We start from the raw sequence: 22,974 nt of genomic DNA, 5'->3' as shown, positions 1-22,974 counted from the left end.
TTCATTCTTTCATTCATTCATTTATTTATTCTGTAAGTTTGAATTGATTGCCTCTTTCCCTTCAGGAGCTTACATACTAGTGGTTATTGATTAGAATAGAAAACACTAGATGTTAAAGCTGAAAGCCATGACTTAGATTTTAGTCATACCCTTCTTTTCCTGCTTTTCTTAAACTACAGAATGTTTAGACAAAGAACAGTAGAATTGGAAGGAACGAAAAAGTCCAAAGTGTTAGAATATAGAAAGGTACACCAAGTTAGGGACCTTAAAAATGAAATGTTAAAACTGAAAAAAAAATTTAGGGTATATAGGACTCTGACAGAGAGAGAATAGAATAGAATTTTAGAGATAAACAAGGACTTCAGAGATCATTTAGTCAAGCTTCCATTCATGTTGAATGATGATAAAACTAAAATTTATTTTCCCATGAATAACTACTAGAGGAGATAAAACTCTATTCTTATTTCCTATCCTTAGGACAAGTTGCCATGAAATAGTTTAATATATAGAAGAATGAGGAAACCAAATTGTGTATAATGTATCAGCATGTTGAACAATTTCTAAATTGTTAAAAGTGAAATCAATTACTATTATCATCAACCGTGATTATCATCATTATATTACTAGCAATTATGAGCTGGGGTGGCTAGGTAGTATATAGATTGAGCATGAAGACTTGGAGTCAGTAAGATTCTGAGTTCAAATTTGGCCTCAGACATTTATAATCTCTGAGACCCTATTTGTTTCAATGTAAAATGGGGACATACCAGAGAAGGAAATAGCAAGTCACTCTAGTACTTTTGCCAAGAAAATACCATGAACAAAGTCCATAGGGTTGCATAAAGTTAGACATGGCCACAACAAACTTGAATTAAAAAATTGGGCTCACAATAGGCAGTGGTTCCCAAGAATGTTCTGTTGCTCAGTATTTTCCGCAAGTTCATCAAGACAAGTGAGTGTCAGACAATTTCATGGAATAATAGCCAGCTTCCTCTTGAAGCTATTCCAAACACTGGTAGTCAAACATTTTAAAAAAAATTCTAACTTCCTCTCTGACCTAAAGAGAAAAACTGCTTGAGAAATAATGCCCCCAAATGCTAATGTGGTGACTCTCACTTCCTCTCAGCTTCTTACCCTGCTCCAGTTTGCATACTCACTGCTGTGAGGCACCCAGTCTGAGGAAGAAAGCTCTGTGTTTTAAGAGTGGGACCTGCCCAAGAGGATTCATGTTGCCATGTGTTCATATTGCTGCCTTTGCCACCAGAAAATGCCAAAATGGTCCCTTGGAAGGCTATGGCACTGATTATGGCCACAACCTTCTTTTGCTGTCTGGACTATGGGAATTGTCATTCCTGTCTAGAGGTAAGTATTAGAGGATTCAGTTGTATTATGGGTTACCCTGTTCCTTCCCCCCTCCCCCTCCCCATCACCTCCCCCTCCTTAACTCCCTTTTGTCTCATTTTAGAAAATATTAATAAGCTGTTTAAACTTTCCAACGTGGGCACTAAACAGGTGTTTTGATATTGAGCAAGAACCTCAGTAACTTATGGAATGTTTATCATAGGAGGGATAACAAACTTCTCGAAACTTCATAGAGTTCTTGAGCAGAAAAAAAGAATGATCAATTAAAAAAAAGTTAGTCAGACATTGAATTCTTCCTGCTGAAATTCTCCTTCTTTCTCCTTTTCCATTCCCACTACCAAAAGAAAAAGAAATATTTAACAGCAGCCAAGTTTCAGATAAGAAGATTAATTGAAATATCTTCTTAGAGCATTCAAGATTCTGTCATATTTGAGTGAAGGTTAGTATAGAAACCCATGGAGCATTTGAACTTTCTGCCTTTTGGGGTTATTTGAGCTTCTTTAGGAGAAGGTAAGGAAACAGGAGAGAAACATAAGCAAAAAATATCATAACAGTCGATGCTTGGCATTTTGGGAATTTTCCTGGTCTTTTTCAAGGCTATCACCATGGTGATTCCTCCCCAGAAAGGAGTGGATTCCAGTTGAGGACATGGCATTGGGACCTGGGAGCCAAGAACACGAAGGACACAGCAATGATTAAAGTGATAAACATTTTCTGCATGTGGGCATCAATCTAACCATGAAGTTTTGTTTTCTTTTATAAACATCAGGGCCAAAAAAGGCAATTCAAATGATATTATTAGACTTCCACTATTTTGGGTCCTAAAGTCCAAGCAAATCCAGTTAGGCAAAATTCTAAATGAAAGGAATAATTTTTCTAGAACAGAATAGGTCTTATAGAATTCATTGCTTTGTCTCTTAAGAAACAAATTTACGCACTGATCACATCTTTAATTTCTGGGGTTTGTTTGTTCCCTAGAAACTACTAAGATTATATTACTAATGTCATTAACGTCAAATGTATCCCATGTAATGTTTCTCTGTATCTGCTAAAAGTCTACTCTTTTCCCATGTATCTATTCTAACTGACACCATTGTGATATAGGCAAGCTTAGGACTGTTCAATGAAAATGCTTTTGTAAAGTTTTTAAAAGCAAAATCTATAATTTTAGTCCAATTCTCCCATTGACATATTTCATATAAGTAAATATAGATTCCCATGGAAACAATGTTGCTGTTAGGGTAAATAAAACTAAAATAAATCCTTTTACTTAAAAATACATTTTGTATTATAAGAAAAATCATACTTTATGGAAAAATTTTAATAACATTTACTGAATATCAATGCAAATTGATAAATAACCGACATTCACCTAATTTATTAGTGTTTTACAAAACTTTGAAATTACAAGCTAATGAATACTGAGGGCAAAAATAACTTGTACCAAATCAGAGGTAAGCAATTGATCTGGGGTCCAAACTTGGGTTCTCTGAATCTGTGTCCACTGAATGCCATTGCATTTACCTAAGTACCATAGTTTAAAAACTTTGAAAAGAAAAAAAGTACAACAACTCATAGAATTTATAGTTGAAATAATCTTTAAATATAATCTAGTCCCTTTCATTTTACAATGCAAGAAACAGGTCTAGAGAAGAAAACCAACTTTCATACATTAAGAGAGGTAGTAAATGACAATATAGAATTTGAACTCTGGTTCTCTGCTTACTTTCCTTTTCCTTCCAAAGCCTTTACAGTTTCTCAGAAGATCCCTCCCTGATTTTCTAAGAAAGGAGAAAAAAAAAGCAAACCCGCAATTTCTCCAATTCTCTTGTCCAATACCTGGAAGATATTACTGCCTTTTAATAATAACAACAAAAATAGATCACAATAAAGAATGATCCTATAGCTCTTTCTGGTTTGTTTGAATATATTATATAATTTGATCCTTCTATCAACCCAGAAAAGTAGATAATGTTATCATAATTGAGGTTTAGAGCTAAAAGTTATTGAACTAATGAATGGAAGAAAAAGGACTTAGACTCAAATGCTCTGTTTCTAGAATACATTACTGCTTTTCCATTTCTCTCCTTTTCAGTAAAGTCCAGGTGGATCTAGATCAAAGGAAAAGGAACAGTAACACAAAGGAGGAAATATTTCAGATTGTAACAGGGCAAGAAGCAAAGGAATGTATCCACACCCAGAAATGAAAACAACACCAGAATTGTGGTCAGGGAAGTTATTTAATTAGTTACACAACAATGACGCTTCAAAAGGCATTAGATTATGGAACAATGGGACAGTTCATTTCCAAAAATTAAAGCAAAAGTCGAGAGATTACATAATTTGAGAACTTATTGGAATTTACTGGAATCAAAGAACACTGAATATTGGAAATGGATAATACTATAGAAAGTATCAAGTTAGATAATCGAATGATAGAATTTTGCAGAATCTTAGTATCATGAATTTTAGAGACGAAGAAAAAAATATTAGGTATCATTTAGTCCTTTCCCATTTAATCTAAGGGAGAAGACTATTTAGACCCCAAAAATGTCTTATCCAAGGGTTGCATAGTGATAGTGAACTAATAGTGTCAGGGTTAAAACTGGATGAAATTCAACCTAGGCCAAGGTTCTTTTAACTTTTACTATGATATTGATCAAAAAAAAAGGTTAAATGTCATGATCTCCTTGCTATAGTTGAATTTCATTTATAGAATTTATATTGTAAAATGGTAAGCATCTAGCACAAATATTAATAATTAGTAGCAATACTATCATGAATAAAAATCCTTCTAATTTATATAATGATTTAAAATAATCTTTTGATGCATTTATTCTGAATATTATCATATTCAATTAAAAAAAGAAAAAATGAGACCCCAAAAATATAAGGTGTTTATCTCAGGTCACAGAACTTCTGTGCTGGAGAGTCAAGAACAGAATCCATATCTCCTTGCTTACAACCTTGTGCTCGACAAGTGGAATTTATTCAAAATGGAAAAGATATATATATATATATATATATATATTATATATGTTTGTATGTATATATATGTATATGAAAGGCCTTTATAAAAATATCAGATGTCATCTGCTGAGAAAGAATTCTCAGGATCTTTAAGATATATCATGGTTCAATGAAAAAGATGCTAAACATGGTGAGATAAGATCAAGGTTTGAAACCAGTTTCTACTGTTTTTTTTCTTTCTCTCCTCTTTCCTTTTTGCAGTTACTTGCAATGTTTTCAACATTCAACCTTTTGCATACTCTTGAGTTCCACATTTTTTACCACCCTCCTTTTCAATCCCCCTCCCAATGACCACAAACAATATCATATAGGTTGCGCATGTACAATCATGTTTAACATATCCATATTAAGCATGTTGATGAAGAAGTAGAAATAAGGAGGAAAAAGATTATGAGAGAGAAAGAATCAACAAAGGTTTAAAAAATGAACATCTTATGTTTTACTCTGTAGTAAGGCTCCATAATGTTCCCCCCTCCAGATGTGGTTGGCATTTTCCACAACAAGTCTCTCAGGATTGTCCTTGTTCACTGACTGCTGATAGGACCTACATACTTCATAGCTGATCATCTCATAATCTTACAATTAATGTATACAATGGTCTCCTGGTTCTACTCACTTCACTCAGCATCAGTTCATAAAAGCCTTTCAAGACTTTTACAAAGTCTACTCACTTATTATTTCATACAGAACCATGGTATTCCATAAACCATATCTTGTTCAGTCATTTCCCAATTAATGGACATTCCCTCAATTTCCAATTCTTTGCCACTACAGAGGTGCTATAATTTTTTTTTTGGACATGTGAGACTTTTCTCCTTTGTTTGATCTCATTGGAATATAGACCCTGTGGGCCTAGTTCCAAATTGCTCTCCAAAACAGTTGGCTCAGTTCACAACTCCACCAATAATGCATTAGTGTCTCAGGTTTCCATATTTTCTCTAATATTGATCAATCTGATAAGTGTGAGGTGGAATCTCAGAGATGCTTTAATTTGCTTTTCTCTGATCACTAATATGTGGAGTATTTTTCATAAAACTATAGATAGCTTGGGTTTTTCCAACTGAAAATTGCCTGTTCATAATCTTTGACCAATTATCCAATGGGGAAATGACTTGTATTCTTATCAATTTGACTCATTTTCTATATATTTTTGTAATGAGTCCTTTATTAAAAATACTAGATGGGAAAATTGTTTCCCACCTTTCTACACTTTTTCTAATCTTGGTTTCATTGGTTTTATTTGTGCAAAACCTTTTACTTTCTCTCTATCCTATCTTCCTTCTATTTTTAATTTTCCTTTCTCCTTTCCCCTCATTTCCCTCACCAATGTTTTGCTTTTGACTATTATCACACTGTTTTTTTCCTGTTTCCTCCTACTCCCTTGAAAGGTAGAATATATTTGTAAAGCCAATTGAGAATATATATCATTCCCTCTTTGAGCCAAATCTTTTGACAGTAAGATTTATTCAGTATTTACACTCTACTTATTTTCTCTGTATTATAAAGGTCCTTTGTGACTCTTCATGTGGTAATAATTAACCTCTATTGCCTCCACCTTTTTCTCCAAGTATAATCCTTTTTGCATGTCTTGTCTTATACTTGTCTCATGCTCACACCCTCTGTCAAAGCATACTTCTTTCAACTGTTCTGTTAGAAGTACAATTCTCAAAAGTCACAAACATCATCATATAATAAACAATTTATATTTGCACCCTCTTTCCAAGTACCTTCTCTCCAGCTTTCCAATAGGAATTCAACTCTCATAAACTAAATGAAATCATCATATCACAATCAATTTATACCCACGTCCTCTAATTATGTTCCTTTCAACTGTTCTAAGAAAAATATAATTCTCAAGATTTACAGGTATTGTTTTCCTGTTTAGTCCTATTGACTAATATTTTTATTACTGTTTTTGACTAACTTTTTTCAATTATGATGCTTTTTCTGTATCTCTTGAGTCTTATAGTTGAAAAATGAATTTTCTGTTCAGTTCTGGTCTTTTTATTAGAAAATATTTTAATTTCTCTATTGTGTTGAAAATCCATCTTTTCCCCTGAAAGAATATGCTAAACTTTGATGAGTAGTTGATTCTTGATTTTAATTCAAAATTCTTTGCCCTCCAGAATATCCAGGCCCTATGATCCTTTAATGTTGAAACTGATATGGCCAGTGTAATTCTCTCTGTTACTCCCTGGTATTTAAGTTTCTTTCTTTTAGGAGCTCATATATTTTCTCCTTTAGCTGAGAATTTGGAAATTTGGCTAAAGTATTCCTAGGAGTTTTTATTTTGGGATCTCTCTGAGAGTGAATGGATTTTTTTCAAGGACTATTTTTTTCATCTTGATCTAGGATATTAGGACAGTTTTCTGTGATAATTTCCTGCATGATATTCTCTGGGGTCTATTTCTGATCATCACTTTCAGGTAGACTAATAATGCATATATTATCTTTCCTGGATCTATTTTGTAGGTCAGGTGTTTTTTCCTAAAAGTTTCATTTTCTTCTTTTTTTCAATAATTGGTCTTGTTGAGTGGATTTTTTGTGCCTAATGGAGTCATTAGCTTTATATGTTTAATTCTAATTTTTAGTCTAATTTTCTTCAGTTATATTTTGCATTTTCTTTTCCAATTTGTCAATTTTACTTTTTAGGGGGTGAGGAAAATTTTTTTAATTTATTTTTTCATACATATGTACATGTATATTTACAGGTTACTAATTTTCAGTATGGGGAATTAGGGTTAATAGAAAGAGATATATGAGATAATTTTCATAAAGTGTTCATCAGATTCTGAGTGGTTGCTTTTAGTTTTGTTGTATTACGTTTTTTCTTCCTCTGGATTGGATAACATTATGTATAGCCACTCTAATACAGTTATCCTAGCTCTCTGAGCTGCTTTTATCAAGGTTGATAGTCTCACATTGCTGTTGTTAATGGGTATATTGTTCTCTTGGTTCTGCTCCCTTCTCTCAGTATCAGATCCTATAAATCATTCCATGCTTCTCAAGAGTTCGATCATTTATGGTTTCTTAGAGAACAATAATATTTCATAGTATTCATGTACCATAACTTTTTTAGCCATTCCCTAAAGATGGGCATCAATTTTACTTTTAAAGGTATCATATCCTTCATTCAATTATTTATAATTCTCTTGAATGATTCTCATTTTTTCTCTATGTTTCTTTTTTCTCTATTTTCTTGTTCTGTTTTCAAAATCCTTTTCTGAGTTCTTCCAAAATGTCTTTTTGGATTTAAGGCAAATTTTAAAATTCCTTTGAGACTTCATATGCAGACTGAAATGGTGTTTTTATCATCCTGCACAGAACTGTAGTTTTTATAGTTAGCATATTTTTTTACTCATTTTGATAGTTGAACTCTGCTCCTGGAGCAAAAGGGAAACAGTCCTGAGCTTTTTGTGCTGTGGTGGAGGTAGTGGGTAATGGGAGAATGGGGGAATGGGGGTCTGATTTCTGACTTACCACTTGTCTATTGTGTTGCCTGTCATGTTTCAGGTGATAGTGGTTTGACTCATGCCTTAGGGTAAACCAACCCAGCCCTGTCCATTACCCTAGTGTTCCTGGGCTCAAACTCTGTCTTTTGACCTAGGGTTGGAATCTTCACTGCTGTCCCACTGTATCACTGGCTTATTGAGCTCAGATCTGCCTGACCTGTTTTAATATCTTTGTCCTTCATTTCCTAAGAAGAACATAACATCAGGAAAATGATGCCATGACAACCACATGAATTGGATATTAGTGAGGAGGTGGTGTGCTAAGTCACCAGACTCACTTTCTCCTCCAGAGTCATCTGGTCTAGTGGCTAGATATGACCATGGGCAACTGGAGATGGCCTTGGATGGGAGAAATTCAGGTTTAAGTGACTTGCTCAAGTTCTCACAACTAGTAAGAGTCAAATGTCTGAGGCTGGATTTGAACTCCCATCCTTCTGATTCCAAGGCCAGTTCTCTATCCACTGTGCCAGCTGAGCTATGCTGTGGTTAAGAACTCCGCTCTGACATTCCAGCTTTCCTGTCTATGTTGGGCTATACTATCCTTTTACCTATGTGAGATAGATCTTTACTGAATTTCCTCCACAATATCTTAAGCTGAGAACTTGTTTCACTCTGTGGTTTGTGTGTATGTGTGTGTGTGTGTGTGTGTGTGTGTGTGTGTGTGTGTGTGTTTGTGTGTGCGTGTTCTGTTACTTTAAGATCTGTTTAGAAATCTAATTTAAAGGTGTTTCAGGAAAAGCTCCAGGAGTGTCCTAGCTTCATGCCACCTTCTTGGCTCTGCCCCAGAAGTCTGATACTACTTCTCATAAAGCGAGCATGTTATTTGATCTCTTTGAAACTCAGTTTCCTTATTAGTACAGAGAGAGAAATAATTTTTGCATCATTAATTGTCTAAGGATATTAAAAAGAATGTGCTTTTAAAATGTTTATAAAAATCAAGTAAAAATAAGAAGTTCAAACTTTCCATTTACTTTCTTAAAAGAAGATAATCATAAGCTAGTTACAAAAATCTAGATGAGTTTAGGGACTTTCAATTTAGATCTTGCCACCTAAACCTAGCTGAGTATAAGTCATCGGTGAAAGAATATGACACGTGTATAATTTCCCCTGCTTAAGGCAGTCAGGATAAATATTATCATTCCATCAATAAGCACCAGTGGTTTATCTGTGAATACTGCAGGTTTTTCCAGGCATTGAATACCAATGCATGGACAGAAATTTCTCTGAAGTCCCAATGGATATACCTTCATCCACCCAGAACCTGGATCTGAGCTTCAACCCACTGAAGTCTTTGACTCCTCGAAGTTTTTCCAGGTTCACTGGACTGAAAATACTTGATTTGTCCAGGTAATGACTGCTTATTTTTTCTTATAATTTCTAGAGACCATTCTTTGAAGTGAGACTCTCAGAGAGTAAGTATAAATTGTTAAGGTTCATTCCTTTCCTTCCTTCATTTCCTCCCTCCTTCCCTTCCTTCCTTCCTTCCTTCCTTCCTTCCTTCCTTCCTTCCTTCCTTCCTTCCTTCCTTCCTTCTTTCCATCTCTTCTTCCTTCCTTCCTTCCCTCCTTCCCTCCCTCCATTCTTTCTCTTTCTTTCTTTGCAACATTCTCTTATGATCCTGAACAAGTCATTTGTCATACTGATCTTAGTTTCCTCATCTGCAAAATAAGTGAATTGAACTGGATGGCTTGCAAATTTCCTTCCAGATAAAATCCTAAGTAACTTTTCTGCCTCAGACCTGTGAAAGACTTAAAGATGAATGAAATTCCTTTCTCTCAGAACAGCTTATTCTACTTGGGTGATAAAATATGCAGAAAAATAAGTTTAATAAAAATAATATGTTAATAAATAGTATGAGTAGGAAGAATCACTTTCTGTTGAACTGAACATTGAAGGATGGGAGTAATTATGCAGTAAAGATTATTATTAATAATTAACATTGTTAATACTGTGATGATGATGATGATATGATTTTCATCTTTCTATATTGCTTCAATGTACTTCCTTGATATCACTCTGTGGGAAGAAAATAGTACAAACTATTTTCCTCATTTTGCAATTGAAGAAATTGAGATTAAAAGACATAAAAGACAAGATCATTTAGCTAATAAAAATTTGATCCATGATTCAAAGAGAACAGCAAAAGGAGAAGCTACAATACATTCTTCTAGATGATGAGAATAGAATGAAATATGATGCCACAAGGCAAGTTTAAGGATTATCATTTGAGCTTGAGTGAAAAACTTGTGTAAGGGAGTAGTTAAAGATAAAAATTTTACATTCCTATGAAACTTTGAAGTTTATAAATGTTCTTTATAAAATAAACCATAAAATATTGTATTTTTATTTTACAAATTTAAAAAACTGATGGTAAGAGAGATTAAATGATTTTTCAATAAAATTAAGTATTTGCAGCAAAATTTGTATCCAGATGTCCTGATTCTTTAGAGATCATTTAGCATAATTTCTCATTTTATACAGAAGGGAAATGAGAGCCATATAATTAGAATGGTTTGCTAAAGCCTAAAATGAAGGTAATGACAGACATTGAAAGTAAATCAAGTTTCTCAACTTTGAGTGCATCAAAAAACAATAAGAAGTTATATTTTTTTCCTATAAGCAGAAAAGAGACAATGTAGATTTGGAACACAGTGAAGTGATTTTCTTAGTTTGTTTACAATTGTTAAAGGAGTGGAAAGCCTGGAGAGGAGGAAAGGAATTAATTTAAAAATTACAAATGCAATGATCCAAAAATGAAGTGTTGAGGGTATAAAGTGGTGAGTGACTGTCTGACTGGGAAATAAGAGTAAGAAGGTAAGGAGGGAAACTTTGTGAAGATTTTGTCAAGATTTTGTTACATTTCCCTAGAAGAGGGTTGTCCAACCTTACTTTTAAAAGTTTTTTATTGAAACAATAGTCAATATATTTTGATTTGTCATTTTAGTAAAGAACTTTGTGACAGTTTGGCTTTGTTTACTAAAATATTTAGTATATCCAAAAAGAGTCAACTCAAATTGCACTGTGGACACATGTGTCCCATGGGCTGCATTTTGGATATTCCTGCCAAATAATATGATAATTCACCTAGGAAAGACTTTAGTGTAAGTGATTTTATGAGTTGTATAAATTTCCAATTCAAAGTAAACAGACAAGGGGTTATAAGGAGTCATCGACAGTTTCTGTAGGGTAGTTCTCCCATTTGGAGTTATGTTTAAAAAGTTTGACTAGTAAAAATCAATGCATTTACCTGAGGGTGGAGAGAATTCTCCTAGTGCAGAGTCTCTCTTCCAGTTGATCATAAGCATAATTGAAGAATATTGATGGCAAGGAAGAGTATATAGTGTAAGAAGACTGTCCTACTGCCAAAGTGGGGAAATGGATATCTCTAAATAACTAGCTTCATCCCGTAACTCATTCATTCCTTAATTAGTCTCCACTTCAAATGACCTTTCCCTGACTTTAGTCAAAGAATATCTTAAGGATTAGATGTCAGAAGAGCAAACACCAGAGTCAGCTTCTTAGCAGTGAAAATTTATGTAGTCTGGCATTGAGTCTTTCTTACAGAACTATTAATGGCATCTATTAACTGTGCTACTCATGTTCCAAATTTAGGGAACTTCTTTAGTTGTACTCTGAGTCACTTTAAAGAGTTGTTTATTTATTTATTTTTTGTTTCCTTAAGCTCAAAGGAAAGCTCCATTTTGTTAAGCAAGAGGTTTTAAATTTGGGTGAGGATCTGATCAAACACTAGTTATAGTCTATAATAGTAATTGGAGGGACAGAGTCAAGATGGTGGGGTAAAGGGTAGGAACACATCTGAACTTGCCTCCATAACTCTGCAAATATCTTTAAATAATGATTTTGAACAAATTATAGAGTAACAAGATCCCACAAAAATTATGGAGAGAAACAATTTTCCAGTCCAAGACAATGTGGAAGATCTATTGCACAAGGGTGAGAGAGAAGTGCAGTCCAGGAACAGGCCAAGTCAATATATACTAGGGACTAGCAAGCCAGGAGCAGGTCTCTGGGAGACTGAATCAGTGGCAGCTGTGGTTGTTTCCATACCTAGTGTATGGTGTCTAGAGACACCAAAGACAATTTAGAAGATCAACAAAAAATCAGCATGAAATTGAATCATATCCCAACCAGCCATCAAAGCCTAGCCCAAGCCCCAGTAAACCAGGAGAAGGTCTTGAGGACCACTGAATCAGTGGTGATAGCAGCTGCTTCAGGAGTTCTTAGCCTACATAAGATAAAGAGATGAAAAAACTGGTCAAAAGGAAATTACAGGGATAACTTTGCTAGCACTGAAATAGGTCTCTGTTTCTTGCCCATATTTGGATCCTTGTCACAGTCCTGTGTGGTAGTCCCAGGGTGAGTTGGATCAATAGAAGACCAGAGTTTGAAGCCACAGTGTAGAGGAAACCCTCCTCATCGTTCCAGGGCAGGAAAGAATGTTTTTGATCACTCACAGACTTGAGCACAGACCAAAAGAATAGTAAACACTTGCCCATACTACTTTGGAAGAACTGAAAACTTACAGGTCCTTATAGGTATATCTGAAACCAGCTGCTCAAAACCTCAGAAACTTAGGAGAGTGTGCCTTCTACTCTGGAAGTAGAGTCCCACTATACAAAGATTTAAAAATCAAGTGCAAGGCTAGGAAAACAAGGAAACTACCAAAAAATAATCTGACCAAAGAAAGTTACTATGGTGACAAGGAAGTTTAAAACACACTCAGAAAAGAATAACAAAGTCAAGGTTCTTATATCTAGTCTCCAAGAAAAAAACAAGAATTAATTTCAGGTCATTGAAGAACTCAAAAAAGAATTTTGAAAATCAAGTAAAAGAGGTAGAGGAAAATTATTTTAAAAAAATGAGAGTAGGGGTGGCTAGGTGGCACAGTGGATAGATCACCGACCCTGGAGTCAGGAGTACCTGAGTTCAAATCTGGACTCAAACACTTAATAATTACCTAGCTGTGTGGCCTTGGGCAAGTCACTTAACCCCATTGCCTTGCATAAAAAAAAAGAGAGAAATGAGAGTGATGCAAGAAAATCATGGGAAAAGAATCAGTAGCTTGGTAAAGGAGACACAAAAAATACTAAAGACAATAACACCTTTAAAAAACAGTCTAGCCAAATATAAAAAAAGAGATCCAAAAAGCCAATGTAGAGAATAATGGCTCAAAAACACATAATTGACCACATGGAAAAAAAGAGGTACAAAACCTCACTGAAGAGAATAATTCCTTAAAAATTATAATTGAGCAAATGGAAACTAATGGATTTATGAGAAATCAAGAAATAATAAAAAGAAAACCAAAAGAATAAAAAAAAATAGAAGACAATGTGAAATATCTCACTTGAAAAAAAACTGGCCTGGAAATTATATCCAGAAGAGATAATTTTAAAATTATTCAACTACCTGAAAACTGCGAGCAAAATAAGTGCCTAGATAACATATTTCAAAAAATTATAAAAAAAATACCCTGCTCTGATATTCTAGAATCCCAGAGGATAAAGTTTTTAATTGATATTTTAGTTTTCCAAATACATGTTATGAAAGTTTTATTTTATTTCATTCATATGCACATAAATATTTTTAAGTTACAAAATTTCTTTCCATCTTCCTTTCCCACCCCCTTCCCCTTAATGGCAAACAGTTAGGTTAACATTGTATATACATATTTTTGATCAACATGTTTGTAGATTAGTCATTTTCAATATGAGGAATTAGGATTAAGGGAAAGAGATACATAAGAAATAATTTTTAATGAAGAGTTCATCAGATCCAGAAGTGTTGTTTTTTATTATTGTTTCATTTTGTTTTTCTTCCTCTGGATGTGAATAGCATTGTCAATAGCTGATCTATTAGGGTGGTCCTGACTCTCTAAATTGCTGAGGGGAGCTGCTTGCATCAAGGTTGATCATCTCACAATGTTGTTAATTTTTTATATTGTTCTTTTGGTTCTGTTCCCTTTGCTCAGTATCATACCTTGTAATTCATTCCAATGATTCATATTTTTTTCTCCTGGATGTATTTGTTTGTTTTTTCCTAAAAGGAAATTGTTTTCTTCAATTTTTTTCAACCTTTTTATTTTTTTTGATGGAATCTTGTATTATCATAGATCATTGTTTTTTTTTTTTTTCAATTCTAATTTTTAGGGTTTTATTTTTTCAACTTCCTTTTTTGTTTCCTTTTTAAAGGTGTTGAACTATCTGGCTAATTTTTCATAATTTTCCTGTATGACTCTCATTTCTATTTTCCATTTTTCTTCTACCTCTCTTCTTTGATTTTTAAATTATTTTTAAGCTCTTCTACGAGCTTTTGGATTTAGTCCAATTCAGAGATTCTTTTGAGACTTCACCCTGTGAATGATTTTTCACTTATTTCTTTTTCCAATATGCCATTGTCATAATGTTAGTCTGTAAAGTAGTTTACTATAGTGAGCACCCTTTTAGTTTTTTTGCTCATCCTTGGTTTTTTAGCTCTTTTGGGAAATATGGTGTTTAGATCCAAACTTTTTGTGCTGGGGCTGGGGTATGTTCCCTGGCTTGTCATTGGTCAAGATATTGCCTATGCAGTCTAGACTTTGCCTTTGAACAGGTTTATTTCATCCTTTATGTTCAGGTTCTGCCTATGCAGTGGCTTGTTCCCAGCCCCATCCTGTCTTTTGCTCCAGTGTTCAGGCTTGGGACCCTCCCTGCTGGCTTGCTATCCAGCTGTTGGGACTAATGCTGTTGTCAAACTGTCAAGTCCTGGTTTGTACTGTGCTTTAAAGTCTCCCGCTGGCTTTTCTACTTTCCTACCTTGCTTGGCTTTACTCCCATTTTCCCCCCAAAAGACACACTTTCACTGAAGATCCTCCACGGTGTCTGTCTTTGAAAACTTCTTTGAATCTCCTCTTTTTCTTAATGGGATCTTTAGCTTGAATGTCAGTGCAGAGGCTTTATTTATCATTGGTAGGGAAGAGCTCTGGGAGCATGTTAGCTTCATCTTGCCATCTTGACTCTGCCCCAGAATTTCTCCCAAAGGGTAAAATTGAAATTGAAAGAATCTACCAATTGCTTCCTGAAAGGGATCCCAAAATGAAAACTCCAAGACATAGACAAATTTGAGACCTGCCAGGTCAAGAAGAAAATGTTGTAAACAGTCAGGAAGAAACATTTCAAGTATTGTAGTGTTATAGTCAAGAAACAATAAGATTTAGCAACTTCTATATTAAAGGATTATAGGCCTTGGAAAATGATATTAAGGAAGGCAAAAGAACTTGAATTACAACCATAACTCAACTACCCAGCAAAACTAAAAATATTTTTTCAGGGAAAAACCTCAACATTCAATGAGGTAGGGGACTTTCAAACTTTCCTGATGAAAAGCTTTGAGCTGAATAGAATTTGATCTTTAAATACAAAAATTCAAGAGAAGTATAAGAAGGCAAACAGGAAAGAAAAATCACAAAGAACATAAAGAACACAAGTGTGACTTAAATATCTAAAATATGATATCTAAGAAATAAAATTAAAGAGTGAAAGAGGAATGTACTAGGATAAAGGAATGGGGAAAGATAGAAAAGAGTAGGCACAGTGGATAGAGCACTGGCCCTAGAGTCAGGAGTATCTGAGTTCAAATCCAGCCTCAGACACTTAATAATTATCTAGCTGTGTGGCCTTGGGCAAGTCACTTAACCCCATTGCTTTACAAAAACTAAAAAAAAAAGATAGAATAGGGTAAACTCTCTCCTGCAAATGAAACAAGAAAAATATTTTACAGTTTAAGGGAAAGATGAGGGAGAATAGAGTGAACTTTGCTCTCTTCAGAATTGGCTCAAAAAGGGAACAACAAACACATTCATTCAGGTATAGAAATCTATCTTAATTTATCTTAATTTATCTTAATTTACAGGAAAGTAGGAGCAGAAAGGGATTATAGGAGGGGGGGAAGGGAGGGCAGATTGGGTGAGGAGTTAATCAGAAGTAAAACACCAAGTACACAAGTACAGACATGGAGAAGAGAGAGAGAGAGAGAGAGAGAGAGAGAGAGAGAGAGAGAGAGAGAGAGACAGAGACAGAGACAGAGACAGAGAGAGACAATGGAATAAATGAGGGCAATATGATGGAGAGAAAATTAGCAATTATAAATGAAAAAAATTTGAAACAAGTTTCTCTGATAAAGGCCTCACTTCTCAAACATATGGAGAACTGAGTCAAATTTATAAATGTAGGAACCATTCCCCAATTGAGTGATCAAAGGATAAGAAGAGTTTTCAGATGAGATTGTCAATTCTATTTATAAGGATATGAAAATGATAGGAGAAATGCAAATTCAATTAATTCTGAGGTACTTCCTTACATTTATTAGATTGGATTATAGGAGAGAAAAAGAAAATGACAAATGCTGGAGGCAACATAGGGAAAATGAACTATTAATGCACCATTAACAAAACCGTGATTGATTGAACCATTCTGTGGAGCTTTTTGGAGCAGGCTATAAAACCATGCATGCCCTTTGACCTAGTAATGCCATTATTAGGTATGTATTCCAAAAGGGATAAAAGACAAAAAGGAAAAGTACCTATATGTACAATTATCATTGTGGTAGCTCTTTTCTAATGGCAAGTATTTGGAAATTGAGGAGATGCACAATAGTTGGAATAAATTGTGGTATGTGATTATGATGGAATGTTATTTGGTTATAAGAAATGATGAGCAGCATGCTCTCAGAAAAACCTGGAAAGAATTAAATAAATGGATACATAGGGAATGTAATGTGTACAAAGTAACAGCAATATTATAGAATGATCAGCTTTGAATGACTTACCTTTTTTCTACATTGCAATCCAATGCTGATTCAAAATAACTGAAGAAGATGAAAAACGCTATCTATCCCCAGAGAAAGAGCTGATAATGTATGAATATATATTAAAACATATTTTTTACTTTATTTGTCTTAAGACTTTTATTTTTATTCTTATTTTCTTTCAAAACATCACCATTATTTTGCTTGACTATACATATATATATATGTATACATACATATATATATATATATATATATATATCTTATATCAAATTGCTTGCTTTCTCAATGGGGGTGGGGAGAAGGAAGGGAAACATTTTGGAGGTCAAATTTTTAAAAAGGATTGGTAAAAATTGTTTTTACGTATAACTGAGGAAAAAGTAAAATATCAAATTTTTAAAAGAATTTTAAAAATCAGATTTGAGGGAACTTTAGAATTTAGGATGCTGCTGATAATAATAATAATAATAATAATAATAATAATAATAATAATAATAATAATAAATAACACTAAGCATTGTGAAATTCATACAAGTATTATCACATTGAATCCTCAAAAATAACCCAACAAAGTAGATGGTGCCATTATCTCCATTTTACATATAAATGAATTGAATTAGAGCTAAATGTACCCAGGTCACAAATCTATTAAGTATCTGAAGATGGATTTAAACTCAGGTCTTCCTGACTCCAGATCTAATGTTCTTTATACTGCACCTAGACCTCTCCACTGAACCTTAGAACTTGAATCTATTTTAAAATGACTTTAAAGATCATCTAAAATTTCTCTGCACATGGAAAGGAGTTTAGGTCACAGCAAAGTGAAATAAATTTATCCAAAGTCACTCCAGAAAAGTTAGTGACAAAGTTAGAAAAATTAAAAATCAGATCTCTTAACTGATAATTCTGTTTCACTCACTTACAAAATGTTGCCTCTTTCCAGTGGTAAATTTGCCTCTTGATTCAGCCAGTTTACCAACTTGGCAATATTATTGCCTGCATACTTCTTGAAGGGGGAAAGTTGAATGGACAAATTTTGTTTCATATTATAGATCTATATGTATAGTCATGGGAATAACTCACATACTTATTCACTATTGTGTATCTATGGCATTGGAACAGGAAGGTTCACATCTATCTCTGCTTCCTGCCATTCTGTGTCCCAGCTTCTAGTACCACAACATTGATTTCTGTTTAGACTTCAAGTGAATTTTTGTTGAATTTTCTGCCTCCGTTTGCTTGGTGTGATAATTGTGTGTATAGCTGTAATATCAGTGTGATAATATTGTGTATGATAATATCATGTATGAGATTTAATAATGCCATGCCAGTAACATCTGCCTTTTTAATCTATCTGCTGGGTCACATTCATCTGTTGTATCACATCTATATGGGCAGCTGGCTTGCTAGGATTCTTTTCTGCAAATTAATTTACTTCAAACAATGTCTCTATACCTCTCTTCCTTGCAGATGTGATATTCAGAAGATTGAGGATGACACATATCAGGGCCTGTGCAATCTCTCCACTTTGATACTGACAGGAAACCCAATCCAGAGTCTGGGTCACAGAGCATTCTATGGTCTGCCAATGTTACAGAAGCTGGTTGTTGTAGAAACAAATCTTATGTCTCTGGAGGACTTCCCCATTGGACATCTCATGACCCTACAGGAGTTATACCTGGGACATAATTCCATCAGTTCTCTTCGGTTACCCAGTTATTTCTCCAGCTTCAGTTCCCTACAGCATCTGGACTTATACCTGAATAAAATAAAAAAAATTTCTGATGGAGATTTAGAGCCTATAAAAATGAATCTTAATCTCACCATAGATCTTTCTCAGAATCCTATTCAATATGTCCATCCAGGTGTCTTGAAGGGAGTTCACTTATCTGGACTAATTCTGAGAGGAAGTTTTAACAGCTCAGAAATCATGGATTCTTGTCTTAGGGGAATGAGTGGCTTACAAGTCAATAAACTGGTCCTTGGAAACTACAAAAATGAAAGAGAATTTTCTAGCTTTGAGAGCAACATCCTAGATGGATTGTGTGAGGTGGACATTGAGGAATTTCAGATGCTTGTCCCCTCTGAATTCCCTTCAGATGGTAATGGATTTTTCAAATGTTTAGTCAATGTTTCTGTTTTCCATCTGGCTACTGCTTCCTTAGAGAAGCTGATAAACCTACCCATATTTCCTAACCTTTTCTCCTTGGTATTCAGTAACTGTGAATTTGAAACTCTGCCTTATTTTCCATCTAACTCTCTCCCCTCCCTTAAAGAGCTTCGGATTACTGGTCACAAAGATCTCACCTCTTTGTCTGATTTGGTACTTCCCAGTCTGGAGCTTCTGGACCTCAGTCAAAATTCTCTGAATGTTTTGTCCTGCTGTTCCAATAAGACATTTGATACACCAAAGCTGAAATATTTGAACCTGAGTTATAATGCCCACATCATTTTGAGTAAGAACTTCATTGGTCTTGAGAGCCTAGAAACTCTGGACCTTCAACACTGTATCATTAAAGGTCAGAATAATTTCCCTGTTTTTCTCTCACTCAAAAATCTTCAGTACCTGGACATTTCTTACACTAACACCCATGTCAAATTTAAGCACATTTTCACAGGTTTGAATAACCTCCGACATCTGAAAATGGCTGGCAACTCTTTCCAAGATAACATTCTACATGACATCTTCAAAAACCTGACTGAGCTTGTCTCACTAAATATTTCCTACTGTCACCTAGAACAAGTGCCTGTATTTATAATGGAGTCCCTCTACAAACTCCAGGTGTTGGATATTAGCCATAACAACCTCCAGACTTTTGATCCACTCATTTGCAGGCCTCTTTTGAACCTCCAAATCTTGAACTGCAGTTCCAACAGCATCACAGTTGTGCATGAGCAGAATTTACAAATGCTGTCAAGAACTCTGATTTCTATTGACCTTTCTGGGAACCCCTTTGACTGTGGCTGTGACCACGAAATCTTCTTTAAATGGGTCAAAGAGCATATAAAACTCTTGAATAAATCTAAGCCAATGACTTGCCAGACCCCTTATCATATGAAAGATGTTTCTGTATTATTTGACAATTCAGCCTGTCAAATGAAAAAGACCATTATTGCCATGTCTATTTTGGGTTTAATAATAGTTATTTTGGTATTGGTCTTAGTCTATAAGTTCTATTTCTACCTGATGTTGCTTGCTGGCTGCAAAAGTATTGGTGGAGGGGAAAGTACTTATGATGCATTTGTCATCTATTCTAGTCAAGATGAAGAATGGGTGAGGAAAGAATTGGTGAAAAACCTTGAAGAGGGTATTCCATCATTCCAACTCTGCCTCCACTACAGAGACTTTATACCTGGTGTGGCTATAGCTGCCAACATCATCCAGGAAGGTTTCCATAAGAGTCGGAAGGTCATTGTTGTGATCTCCAAACACTTTATCCAGAGCCGTTGGTGCAAGTTTGAGTATGAAATTGCCCAGACATGGCAGTTTCTGAGCAGTCAGGCAGGTATTATCTTCATCATGCTACAGAAAGTGGAGAAGTCACTGCTACAACAACAGGTAGAACTCTACCGGTTGCTACGCCGAAACACATACCTGGAATGGGAGGACACTAGTTTGGGTAGACATGTTTTTTGGAGACGACTGAGAAAAGCATTGCTGGATGGCAGAAAAGTCATAAAGAAGTAGCTGAACAAAAGACCAGGTGGCCAGAGTTACCAACTTGTACCTGAAAGGAGAGGAAAGGAGTAGAAACTATTCTCTTTCCCACCAGTAAATCTATGTTTTCTCCTCTATTACTATATTTCAATGTGACACTGAGTGACATAGATGTTAGTGAAGGGACAATGGACACTGTGTAGTCTAATCCTTCCATTTGACAAATTAAAAGTTTATATTTAAAAACCAAGCTTATATTTTAAATACAAGTATTGTAGACAATCTGAAATGTTTATCATTAAAGATGAAAGCTTTGCTATGGTTGTTCAATAATTTTTCAGTTATGTCTGACTCTCTGATCTTTTAAGGGTTTTCTTGGCAAAGATAATATAGTTCATCATTTTCTTCACTTCGGTAAGCAGGGTTAAATGACTTACCTAAAGTCACAAAACTAATACGTGTTTGAGGTAAAATTTGTAGTCAGGTCTTCCTGACTCTAGGCCCAACATCTTTCAACTGTATCACATGAGAAATTAATTAGGAAATAGGTAGATCTGGGTTCTGACACCAGCTCTGTCAGTAAGTAGTTTGAGTTTTTGAATATATCATTTCTCTTCTATTAATTTGTTTCCTTCTCCATAAAATGGTTTTAGTTTCACTACATCTTTCATGATCTATGATCTATGACATTAAAATATAATCTCAAATATTTTACCTAATTCAAGAATTCTCTTATTTTTCTTTATAAAAACAGTTGCACAAAGAACAAGAGACAGTGCCCAATCAAGATTTCAGATTTGAAAAAAGATTCTAGAAATTAATGAATTCTTTTTAATGAAAGAATTTTGAAGTATATACATGGTGCCATATAAATCACTACTAAATTATCCCTCTTGTAGTATTAAAATTATTTGTATTGATCCTTTATTTTAGTTAGAAAAGATCCTAGTTAGGATTGGTATGAGCTGGATATCAGTTTGTCTAGAGATTGAATTAGATTACATCTAGAATTCCCTTTCTGAGATTCTCTCCCTCGCTAGCCCCAAATGGCCCTTCCTCATAATTTCTTATAACTCAGAGGAGCTACATAACAATCTCTGTGTATGTATTTCTGTTTCTAATGTGTCTCTTCTGCTTTGTGTTTCTGTTTTATGGGTGTGCTCATTATATTCACATTACTCTATATTTCATCTTCTTTTTAATGTTTTTTTCTGCTTTTTCTTTCCTTTTCTTCTCTATCCTATCTCTTCTTAAAAAGTGTATTTTACTTTTTACCATCACCTCCCTCAATCTACCCTCTCTTTATCATTCCCACTGCACATGCTATATCTATTTCACCTTTTAATTACCTATTAAATTAGGTAATTCAATTGAATTAGATAGATTTCGATTTCTGAGTTTATACTTCCGTCTTCAAATCAATTCTAATGGGAGTAAAATTCAAGAATTCCCCAGCATTTCCTCCAATTTTCTTCTTTACTATTAAAACTATGCCTTGCATACCTCTTTTACAGTAGAATCATGTCACCATTCTACTTCTCCCTCCCTCTTCTCCCAGTGCATTCCATTTATTACTTTCATTTTTTTTGAGATCATCCCAACATAATTGACTCATGGTCATGTCTTCCATCTGTGCAAACCCCTTTTAACTTCCCTACAAATGAAAAAGTTCTTAAAAAGGTAAATATCACCTTCCTTTATGGTGCTGTAAACCGTTTATTTAGTGTCTCTTATGATTTCACTTTCATGTTTCCCTTTTTATACTTATCTTGAGTTATATCTGAATTTAAAATTCCCCGTTCATCCCTTGTCCTTTTATCAAAAAAACTTGAAATTTCTCTTTCTAATTAACTATACTTTTTTTTCTCCTGAAGGATTATACTAATTTTGCTGCATAGATTATTCTTTTTAATTAATTTTCCTCTTTATTACATGTTAAAAACAATTTTTATCATTTATTTTTGATTCCCATATTCTTTTCTTCATATGCCACTGACAAAGCAAGTTATTTGATATGTTAAAAATGTTTAGTCATGCAAAATATTTCCATAAGTCTTGTTGTGACTGTAAGCATAGATCCCTCCCCTCTAAAAAAAAGAAATCTTAAGAAAAATAAAGTTTTAAAAAGTATTCTTTAATCTGTATTCAGATACCATCAGTTTTGTTTCTGAGAATAGATAGTATCCTTTATCATATATTCTTCAGAGTTGTTGGGTCACAATATTGCTGAAAAATGGTAAGTCATTCACAACAATATCATCCTACAATATTTCTGTTACTTTGTATATAGAATATTTCCTTTGCATCTGCTAATATAAGTTTTTCCAGGTTTTACTGAGAACCTCCTGTTCATCATTTGTTAAAGCAAAATAGTATTTCATCATGAACACGTACCAGGATTTGTTTAGACATTTTCCAAGTGATGAACCTCCTCTCAATTTCCACTTTCTGGCCATTAGAAAAGAGCTGCCATAAATATCCTCATACATTTAAGTCCTTTTCATTCTCTTCTGAAATATAGACCTGGTAGTAGCATTCTAGGTCAAAGGGCAATTTATGGTTTTATATCCCTTTGGGCATAGATCCAAACTGCTCTAAAGAATGGTT

At 34.3% G+C, this 22,974-nt stretch overlaps 1 protein-coding gene across 1 annotated transcript; it reads left to right on the top strand.

Annotated features, from left to right (window-relative positions):
• The first annotated feature begins 1,100 nt into the window (after positions 1-1,100).
• On the top strand, positions 1,101-22,160 carry TLR4 (toll like receptor 4). Its single transcript, XM_074211723.1, is given in 4 exon segments — positions 1,101-1,362; positions 9,085-9,251; positions 18,180-20,374; positions 20,377-22,160. Coding segments are annotated over 4 exon segments (2,514 nt in total). The 5' UTR covers positions 1,101-1,275; the 3' UTR covers positions 20,442-22,160.
• The last annotated feature ends 814 nt before the right edge of the window (positions 22,161-22,974 follow it).

This window comes from Macrotis lagotis, chromosome 1 (genome assembly GCF_037893015.1).
Source record: "Macrotis lagotis isolate mMagLag1 chromosome 1, bilby.v1.9.chrom.fasta, whole genome shotgun sequence".
NCBI classification, from domain to species: domain Eukaryota; kingdom Metazoa; phylum Chordata; class Mammalia; order Peramelemorphia; family Peramelidae; genus Macrotis; species Macrotis lagotis.
Note: the sequence above shows the minus strand (reverse complement) of the source record. Positions and strands in the feature narration are given on the sequence as shown.